The 10,814-nt window shown below is 54.0% G+C and overlaps 1 protein-coding gene across 4 annotated transcripts in view; it reads right to left on the bottom strand.

Moving 5' to 3' along the window:
• Positions 1-3,551: 3,551 nt before the first annotated feature.
• Positions 3,552-10,814, bottom strand: part of SYK (spleen associated tyrosine kinase) — a 95,292-nt gene continuing 88,029 nt past the window's right edge. For all 4 annotated transcript variants that reach the window (XM_008257975.5, XM_089315995.1, XM_002708262.6 and 1 more), the window contains one exon: positions 3,552-6,284. In XM_008257975.5, coding sequence (XP_008256197.2) covers positions 6,212-6,284 — 73 coding nt within the window. In that variant the 3' untranslated portion in view covers positions 3,552-6,211. The remainder of the gene's footprint in view (positions 6,285-10,814) is intronic.

Below are 10,814 nucleotides of genomic sequence, written 5' to 3'. Positions count from 1 at the left end.
TCTGGAGATGGCCAGTGCCCCGACCGTGGCCAATTACACCAGACTCTGGGCCGGGGTCGGGGGGACCTGGGCACCAGCATTTCTAGGCTCCTGCTGAAGCTATTGAACAGTCAGGTAGCAGAATGAGTAATGTTAGATAAAGGCATCTGGGTCAGCCTTTTTAAGATTTGTTTATGTATTGAAAGACAGAGTTACAGGGAGGGAGAGGCTGAGAGAGGAGCGAGAGGAGAGAGGAGAGAGGAGAGGAGAGGAGAAGAGAGGAGAGGAGAGGAGAGGAGAGAGGAGAGGAGAGGAGAGGAGAGGAGAGGAGAGGAGAGGAGAGGAGAGGAGAGAAAGAAAGAGAGAGACAGAGAGAGATAGAGAGAGAGAGAGAGGTCTTCCACCTGCTGGTTCACTCCCCAAATAGCCGCAATGGCCGGAGCTGAGCTGATCTGATGCCTGAAGCCAGGAGCTTCCTCTGGGTCTCCCATACAGGTGCAGAGGTCCAAGCACTTGGGCCAACTTCTACTGCTTTCCCAAGCCATAGCAGAGAGCTGGATCGGAAGTGGAGCAGCCAGGACTCAAACTGGTGCCTGTAAGGGATGCCAGCACTGCAGGCGGCAATCTATTTGAAAAGTTTTGCAAAGCTGTAAAATAATATGCATATGGAAAGTCCGCCCCAACGTGCTCAAAAATCACGCAGCATGCATCTAGGCTACGAAAGTGATTTGCACACATGGGCAACGCTTGGACATTCACAGGTTGTGAGGTTTTTATTGTAAGGTCCTTTGCATGCTGGTCTGTTCAGGGGTTGGAGGAGCAGCCGGCGGGCGGCTGGAAGGCATCACCTTGCATTCTGAGAGCTGTGAGCCCTCACCTGGGTGCTGTGCCACGGCTGAGAACGGAGAGGGGGCACCCGGGGATCACTGCCAGTGTCCAGGAGTCTTCCTAGGAGTTTCAAGGGTGGGAGGGGCCACTGCTCTCCTAGGGTCTCCAGCTCATCACCAGCTGAACGTCGTTTGCTGTGTGTGCAGCATCATGACGCAGCTGATTTGCCTGCTCCCATAAGAATAAGCCTCTTTCTGGCACAGCCACTTTAGCAGAGTGACTTTCTGGGTAAGTGCTGGCCCCTGCGGGTCCTTCCCAGTTCCCTGTGCCCTGAGGCTGAGGTCCATCTGCTCCTGGGCCAGGGTGGGAAAGCAGTGGCGTAGTCTCTCTCCGCCTCTGCAGGTTACAGAAACCTGGGACGTCATCGGATGCGAGCCGTGGCAAGGAAGCGGGACCCGGCTCTGGCTGTGCGTGTTTGTGAATGAGCAAGCGCTGTTTATGGAGCATCTACGTTTCTCACTGATTGCTCTGCACATGATGACAGCCGGGGAGAACTGAGTCATTGAGGACCTCAAAGACTGACATGCTTTCAAGGCTCTGACTCATGGCTTTGCTACAATGATGCTCAGCAGGAAAAAAAAAAATAGCTCCTGGAAACGTGGCTGGCTGAGTGGTGTGCGGGCTGGGAGCGTCCCTCGCTTGCCTACAGCCAAGGCTGGGGGGCGGAGTTCAGGAAAATGGGAGGGAGTGGGGACAGCAGCTCGGAGCGTCCCTGCATCTCAGGGGGTGCTTCCCACGCTGGGTGGGGGCTCTGGGGAAGTGTTCCTTCTTCCTGGAGGTTACCTTTACAAAACCATAAGACATGAAGCATCCAATTATGTCACCTGTGCCTTTGTGCTGCATCCAACTGCTCTTTTCTTTGCCTTTGAAGGCAAGGCTGATTGTATGTGGTGTGTGTGTGTGTGTGTGTGTGCATGCGCATGTGTCTGTGTGTGTGGAAGAGAAGGCGGGATGGGCTGATTTGTGAACACCAATCTCAACAACACAGAGGACGGCTCCCTTGGTGTGACGATGTCACTGGCAGTGAGTGGTTTGCCTCGGTTCCTTTTTGCTGATGGAATCATGAGTTACAGTTCAGAGAGACCAAAGTAAGGATGGCAAAGGTTTAATGAACTACATTCCAAGGGAGGAACGGGCCAGGTGAGAGAGCACCAAAGAAAAGCCATAAAGTGCTTCCTTTCAATGAAAAGTGAAAGTGCAGTAAAATACGTTTCGAGGGAGACCACATCCACGTAACTTTTATTATAATACATCGTCATGATTGCTCTATTTTATTAGTCATCATTATGGCTGATCTCCTGCTGTGTCTAATTTATAAATTAAACTTCGTCCTATATATGTGTATACAGGAAAAATTGCAAACCTAGGCTTCTGGAATCCACCTGGGGGCCTGACAAACATCCCCCAAGTAGATTTCCTGAGACACTGCATAGCGCCCTCTGCTGGCCACAGAGCAGAACTGCTGGCAGCAGGTAGCTGAAGGCTGGGTTGCCTTGGCGGATGTTTTTAAAATAAAGCCTCCATGCCCAGCACTGCATGTGTCAGCACTGCATGTGGCCCCTTCCCTCTGCAGCTGTGGAGGCCAGGCTCAGTGAGACTTGCCCAGGGTCAGTGCTGGAGACACAGTATCTGTGTCTATTCCAGCTCCATGCTTCTGTCATGATCCATTCATTTGCGAGCGGACCCTACAGCCCAGGAGGCAGCTGTAGTCTGTGTCGGGGCTCACCGAGGGGTCTCAGGCCAGGTGCCCCCACATCTCCTGCAGACCCCCGGGTGGGCTGCAGCGGAGAGGACCCTGGAGGACTAGGAAGGAAGCTTGTGGCTGCAGGGTTTTCCGGGGCTTGACCAGAGAGGGTGGACAGAAGACAAACACACACAGAGACATAGGGTATGTCCACGGGAGGACAACTGGCCTGTGCAGCTTTTTAAGTAATGATTTGGAGTAAGCTCCTTGGGTGTGGTGTGGCTGTGTGCATATGTGATGTGTTTGTATAATCTGTATATGCATCCCATGCTGTGTGTGGCAGGATATGATGCATGTACATGTGTGTGATGTTTGGTGTATGTGGATCTTTGTATGGTATGTGTATGTGATGTGTGGGTTTGCACATGCATGTACATGTGTGTGCATGCATATGTGGGGTGCACTGGGCATGTAGATGTTTGTATGCACAATCATGCACACTTATGATACAATAGTGTATACTGCATACTGTGCATATATATGTGCCCACACATGTGCTGGTATAAATGCATATTTGTACACATGTGTGTATGCATGTTCACGCATGTATGTGTCTGTGTGTGCACGTGCGTGCATTATGGGTGTAGCTGCCTTTAGGACAAGAATGAAACTGGGCTCTAGAATTCTTTTCTTGTCTATCCCAATGCTCCTTAAGCTGTCTTCAGGAACAAAGCAAACTTCACCACCCACCCGTGCCAGTGTTTTGGCCGAAGCAAAGATTTCCATGTCCTTGGCCCACTTCTGAAAGAGTGGAACAGGAGCGGGCAGCCCTGCGAGGGCAGATCCCCAGCCCATGAGCAGAGGCCAGGGACCACCCCCCGGTGGGACCCCTCCCTGCAGGCCTCCTCCTTCCTGGTGGCGGAGGCTCAGGGCAGCTCCAGGAGCCTACTTAGGATGGGCAGGGAACTCCACAGGTTACAAAACACATCATGCATTTGGCCATGCTCTTTACCACGATTTATTTGACACTGTAACCTAGCATGTCCTAATAGCCTCCATGAAAACCATCACAAAGCTAACTTTAAGTTTTTATTAAAAATCACAGTGTATGAAACTGTCCGGTGAGATGACGGAGCTCTTCTGAAATGCGGGGGCAAGACGCTGCCCTGCCAGCTGATGCAGGGGGCTCGCCGGGGGCTGGGAGGGCCGGAAATCCAGGGGTGGCGTCTGCAAGCGGAGCTCCAGGTAGACTCGCAGTCCCCGGGCTGACGTCAAGGTGAAGTCAGCACCCAGCAGATCACAGCCAGGGCTGGGTGAGGGGGCGTGGAGGAAGGGCACGCTCAGTGCAAACAGCCGTGCCACTGAGCACATTCTAGAAACATGCAGCCCTGCTGGGCACGGCTCCTGAAGCAGCCACAGTCCCCGTGCTGCTGGCCAGGGCGGTCTGTGTGCCTCTGATGTTCCTCTGTTCCCTGCTGGAGGAGGATCAGAGAGTGAGAGCGCCGGGAGGGGGCCCGGCTGCCAAGGAAAGACGCGGTTAGAACAGCGAGGAGCAGCTTGCACCACAATAAACTTATCTGGGTGCGAAAAATCTAGCTCAAGCTAGAAGGCTCCAGACCTTTCCCCGACGGTCCACGCTCACCCCTTTCTCAGGGTTCATCCTGCTTCAACTAAGCGGCTTTTCTCTGTTGCATCTCTGGATGACTCTCGGGGAAAGGGTTATTTTCCCCATGGGACAGGATTTTCACTATGTAAGACTTCCTCCCCCACCAGGGGGCATGGGCACGCGGGAATCTGCTCCCTGAGATGGCCAGGGTGGGGTGGGGTAGGGGAGAGGGAAGAGATCCCCCTTCGTGGCCTGGTCACAGATTCCCAGGAGGGTATGGGTGCTGCTGACGAGGCTTAAAACTTACGCGGGAAGAAGACACGAGGGTTACATATAAGGGGACTTTATAAAGTTCCTGGTCGCCGTATAACTCCAGGGACTCCATCTGTGTCTTGAGGATCTACTCAGTGCACCCAGTGCTCAGGGATCCTCCCTCAACCAAAATCATCAAACTTCCAGGTAGCGCAATTCCAAAAGGTGTGGATGGCTTCTAGAAACTTCTAGAAACTTCTTAAGTTCTGTAAGTGGCTCATGGCTTTTCTAGGCTAGGCAAGGTATATGGATGGTCAGTTTTCTTTCCCCCTCAACTCCCTTGTTAGGAGTAAGGCCTCCTCTCTACTCTCTAGGAATGTGCTTCCATTCCCAAAGGTCAGGTGCACCTGAAGAACAGACAGGTGCCTCCACGGCACAGCCAGCATCACAGCCCGTACGGCTGTTGGGGCTTTCATTTTCAAGGGCCTTAGCAACAGGCAGTGACCACACAGACTCAAAAACACTGAGGCCAGGATTCGCTACGTGTAGGAGGACAGAAGGGAATTCTCCGGTCTTGGATCTCCAACTCAAAGGCACCCTCAAGGCAGCCTATTTGAGGTGAGGGTCAAGGTCTGTGGCTTTAGTATGGACCCACACTTTCTTTAGAGAGTCCTTGTTGATGCCGTTGGTCTGACGTCGCCCGCCCTGTGTCATGGTTTGTGTCCCCAGATCCGTGGGCTGCAAACTGCACACCAGATTCCTAGGTCCATGGGATTTGTCGGTGCCGCCTGGGGAGGAGGTTCCAAGGGGATGAGGGCCAGAGGGTGGGGCCCGTAAGACTTGCATCGAAGATGAGGAGAAGGCGAAGCTGGCTGGGCTTTTCCTGGGATGGCCTTCTGCAGCGGGCAGCCCCCACCAGGGGCCGGGGCCACGCTCTCCCACCTCCCAGACTTCAGAACCTCGGGAAACAGATTTCTTTATAAATCACCCGATCTGGGGTGCTCCGTTCTAGCAACATGCGACAGACAGATACAAAGACAGGGAATGACAGGCTGAGTGGCTGGCAGCCTGAAGCACCCAGGGGTCCTCAGTTGGATTCAGGGTGATGGCCAGCCTGCTTCCCACCGGAGCACTCAGGGGCAGGCAGGGCTGTACTCGGGAGCCGGTGCAGCCACACAGACGCAGGGGAGGCGCCTGGGGACAGCAAGCCACGCCCGCTCATGCAAACCACCCTCACGGTCCACACAAATGTCAGCCTGTGTCTCGCAGCATCTGGGCATTCTCTATTCCCTAACTGGCTGCCACAGGCTTAGAAATCCCAGAGCTGGCCTTGTTTAGGGGTTTGGTTTGGTTGTTAAGCCTTGGAGCGCTATCTCGCTGGGGCAGCAGCCAGTGGCCGGCTGTCACCGCGTGCTCCCGAGTCTTTGCGTCCCTCTGTTTCAGGAATCACTGCGACCCTGCGGGCTCTGGGAATGCTGGGCGTGGTGAGGGCTCCGCACCCTTGCCCTGGGGGCACCCACTGCAGCCAGGACCCCAGGAATATTGGAGGGACATAAAAGGAATTCCGAAGCACATCCTGCAAAGAATGTCCTGGGAACCCAGCGAGGCCACTGGACCGTGCTGTCTGCGTCTGCCGGCTCTACGGAGGACGAGTCCCGGAGGCCAGGCTGTGGCTCCCGCGGAGCTGGCTCTCCTAACCGGCAGAGCTGGAGAGAAGCGCCGGAAACCGAGTCAGCTGCTGAGTTCGCTTTCTGGTGCGGGCTCCTGCGATCCAGGGCAGCCCGGGTCAGGCAGAGGAGCCCTTAGTTCACCACGTCGTAGTAGTAATTGCGCAGCCGCAGTTCCACCGCTACAAACCCGGGCCTTTTCTCCACCCTGCAAAGGGAAGCGATGGAGCATTGTCAACGCCTTTGCTCTCAGCTGCTGACAGTGCCTCGGCGGGCACGGAGCGCGCACGGTCGCGCCCCCTGGTGGCGTCCTCTCGGGCCTGCACGCACAGCGAGGTCCGGCATCCCAGCCCTGGAGAGACCAGAGGACTCCGAGACACACGGGGTCTCAGCCCACCCGGCTTTGCATCCTTTTTTCTTTTCTTTTTTTTTTGTTTGTTTGTTTGTTATATAGTTATTTTTTTATTTAATAAATGTGAATTTACAAAGTGCAACTTTTGTATTGTTGTGGCTCCCCCCCCAACCTCCCTCCCTCCCGTGGCCCTCCCCACTCCCATTCCGCCCTTCATTGAGTTTCATTTTCAATTACCTTCATATACAGAAGATCAACTTAGTATATACTAAGCAAGGATTTCAACAGGCTGCACTCACACAATCGCACAAGGTATAGGGTATTGTTCGACTAGTAGTGTTGTTTTTAGGTTTCATAGTAGAACACATTAAGGACAGAGATCCTACATGGGGAGCATGTACCCAGTGACTCCCATTGTTGATTTAACAATTGGCACTCTTATTTATGACGTCAGCAATCACCCGAGACTCTTGCTATGAGCTGTCTAGGCTATGGAAGCCCCTTGAGTTCACCAACTCTGAACTTGTTTAGTCAAGGCCGTATCACAGTGGAGGTTCCTTCCTCCCTTCAGAGAAAGGCGCCTCCCTCCTTGATGGCCTGTTCCTTCTTCTGGGGTCTTGTTCACCAGGATCTTTCATTTAGATTGTTTTTTGCCACCGTGTCATGACTTTCTATGCTTGTGAGACTCTCATGGACCTTTTAGCCAGATCCGAATGTCCCAAGGGTTGATTCTGAGGCCAGAGTGCTGCCGTTCTATGCCGGCTTTGCATTCCAACAAGATCTCCAGGGGATTCAGGTTCACCTGCAGGTTGGGGGCGTTTTGCACTAGAACTCCCGGGTTCAGAAGCCATCTCCTTTGATTCTAGCAAAACAGAGTGTTCCAGAACACACTGCAGTGGTTAACATGCTGCAGGTGCACTGAATGTGTGACTCATAATCTTTCTTGTTAAAAGACAGAAAACATGGACATAACAGTAGCTCTCCTCCCGGTGCTCCGGGAAGGACTCAGATCTGTCTGTCATACATCTTAACATGGGCACACCCCTTCCTCTTGACAGGTGAGATACTGACATATGCAAGCTTTGGGTAAAAGCTTATCACACTCTGCAGCCTCTAAACCAACATTCAGGGGGGTGTCTCTGCTGTCACGGCACGGATCAGCTGGGAGCAAGTCCACTCATCCCCGGAGAACCACAGGCATGGCCCCAGGATCCCTATGGATACAAAGATGCTAAAGTCCCTTAACTAAAATAGTGTGCTACTTGCCTGGAACCTTCACAGTCCTATACATTTATTTGTTTAATACCCATAATAGCCAGAGCTCAGCCAGTCTGAAAGCAGGCGCCAGGAGTCCCTCTGGGTCTCAGGGGGCCAACTACCTGAGCCATCACCTGCTGTCTCCCAGCATGTGCACTGACAGGAAGCTGGCAGTGGGAGCGGAGCCCAGGCACTCCGAGATGGAAGCAGGCCTCCCAGGTGGTACTTTTTGTGGCTGTGCCAAATGCCTGCCCACTTCCATGTACTTGTAATCATCTTACAATAACAGGTGCAATTACTACATAGATAGTCATAATGCTATATTGGTTTGGGAAATAAGGACAAGGAAGCAAGGTTTATACATGTTCAGCACATATAAACTATTTTTCTGAATGTTTCTGATCTGCACTTGGCTGAACTCTTGGTGCTCAAACCCATGGAAACTAAGGCCTGACTACATTCCTGAAAACCTTGGGACTACAGCCTCGCTTGGAAGCTATTTGCATCCTTTTGCAAGAGTTTGTGTTATATTGCAGCTGCGTGAAGCTGTCTGGGAAGTAACATGGAACTTGGGGTTATACTCCACGGGATGGTGCGCCTTCCATCACTCGGACCCATGCCAAGTACAATGCCGAGACAGGAGTAAGCACCAGGACCCACAGGTGCACAGCGGCTTCTGCAGAACCAGAGTTGGTACTTCTAACAAACGTCATAGAAATGAACTATTTCAGTGGCCAGCAAAGCCCTACTAAGACTGCTTGGTCAGCCAGCTGTGGTCACGTCTGCGGACACAGGCCTTCAGTGTAGGGGCCATATCTCTGGTCCCCACGTTGTGGTCTACACCCTGGAGTGGATGTCAGGGCCAGGCGATGCAGATGCCAGCACCTTCCCAAGGGCCTTGGGACTTCTGAATTCTAGAGCTCTGTGTGTTTTAAAAGTTCATTTACTTATTAGGGGTTGGTGTTGTGGCGTGGTACGTTCAGCCTCCACCTGCAGTGCTGGCATCCCACATGTGCGCTGGTTCGAGTCCTGGCTGCTTCTCTTCCAATCCAGTTCTCTGCTGTGGCCTGAGAAAGCAGCAGAAGATGGCCCAAGTCCTTGGGCCCCTGCACCCACGTGGGAGACCCGGAAGAAGCTCCAGGTTCCAGGCTCCTGGCTTCAGACAGGCCCAGCTCCAGCTGTTGCAGTCATCTGAGCAGTGAATCAATGCATGGAAGACCTCTCTCTCTCTGTGTCTGCCTCTCTCTGTCTGTAACTCTGCCTCTCAAATAGATTTATTTACTTATTTGAAAGGCGTCGTATTTTTTCACTCAACTGTACCTCCCTGAACTAGTTTTAAGATTTATTTATTTATTTGAAAGTCAGAGTTACAGAGAGAGAGAGAGAGAGAGAGAGAGAGATATCTTCCATATGTTCCTATGGCTACAATGATCAGAGCTGGACCAGGCCAAAGCCAGGATCCAGGAACTTCATCCAGGTCTCCCACATGGGTGGCAGGGGCCAAGCACTTGGGCCATCCTCTGCTGCTTTTCCCAGGCCATTAGCAGGGAGCTGGATCAGAAGTGGAGCAGCCGGGACTCGAACCGGCATCCAAAGGAGATGCTGGCATCGCAGTTGGCGGCTCTGTGCACCACATCACAACACCAGCCCCTTGAGCTACTCTTGTTAGACAGATCTGAACATCTGCCTGCCCTGCACTGGAGGTCCCCACTAGGAAAACTATAGCTTTCAGAAATACACGTCTGTGGCGAAGAAGCTGAACTGTGGAAAGGAGCTGTCACTTCTTCTTTTTTTTTTTTTTTTTTTTTTTTTTTTTTTTTTTTTTTTTTGACAGGCAGAGTGGACAGTGAGAGAGAGAGACAGAGAGAAAGGTCTTCCTTTTTGCCATTGGTTCACCCTCCAATGGCCGCCGCGGCCGGCGCGCTGCGGCCGGCGCACTGCGCCGATCCGATGGCAGGAGCCAGGAGCCAGGTGCTTTACCTGGTCTCCCATGGGGTGCAGGGCCCAAGCACCTGGGCCATCCTCCACTGCACTCCCTGGCCACAGCAGAGGGCTGGCCTGGAAGAGGGGCAACCGGGACAGAATCCGGCGCCCCAACCGGGACTAGAACCCGGTGTGCCTGCGCCACTAGGCGGAGAATTAGCCTAGTGAGCCGCGGCGCCGGCCCAGGAACTGTCACTTCTAACTCAGAGCCTGGGCCGCCGTCACTGTCTCTGTCCACCTGAGGTTCTTCCCAGGACTGACTCCCAAGGGCCCAGCAGCCCCGGGGAGGCCAGGTGGGTTAGCCCCAGGGGAGGGAAATGAGGGGCAATAGTAGAAAGAGGGTTCTGGGAGCGGCTCCGGACCCAGAGCTGGGGGTCCATTCTGCACCAGGTCCCAGTGAGCCCTCAGGACTGGCCGGGTGTCCGCAGCAGCAGAAGGCACAGGGCACGGTGCTGAGCAAAGCTGGCAGCAGCCGTCCCTGTCTCCAGCAGCTCGGCGGGACCTTGGGAGCCGCACAGCTGTGCACAATGACAGCCTCAGCACGCGCGCGCACAGCCCCAGACCCAGCGCCCGTGCCGGTGGGTGAGGCAGCCAGCGCGAGACCCTCGGCGCTCCTCCCCAGGGCTCATCTGTCTTCCACCTCCCCACAGCTTCACCTCCTCCTTGACTGCTGGGCCCAGACCTTCAGTTTCAATTTCAAAAGCAGCTGGGGCCTCACATGGCCATGATCTAAGGATTCCAGTTGGGCATGTGGAAAATTGAGTCAAGATCGAAGAATTGGGGGCTGGCGCTGTGGCGTAGTGGGTAAAGCTGCTGCCCGCAGTGCCAACATCCCATGTGGGCGCCGGTTCGAGTCCCGGCTGCTCCTCTTCTAATCCAGCTCTCTGCTGTGGCCTGGGAAAGCAGCAGAAGGTGGCCCAAGAACTTGGACCTCTGCACCCATGTGGGAGACCCGTTAGAAGCTCTTGGCTTCAGCCAGGGCTGCTCCAGGCTGAAGAGCCTGGGGGAACCTGGGAGTTGCAGACCCTCAGATGGCCCCTGAAGCTCCAGACGACCCCTCGCCTGCTGCTGCTGCTCCTGCAGCGTCCCCTCCTGTCCCAAAACGCACACCTGACTGTGCCAAGCGTTATGTCCTGGCCGGGATCA

This window comes from Oryctolagus cuniculus, chromosome 1 (genome assembly GCF_051225735.1).
Source record: "Oryctolagus cuniculus isolate XC-2025 breed Fujian yellow rabbit chromosome 1, ASM5122573v1, whole genome shotgun sequence".
Classification (NCBI taxonomy): Eukaryota; Metazoa; Chordata; class Mammalia; order Lagomorpha; family Leporidae; genus Oryctolagus; species Oryctolagus cuniculus.
The sequence above is the reverse complement of the archived record's forward strand: the minus strand, read 5'-3'. Positions and strand labels throughout refer to the sequence as shown.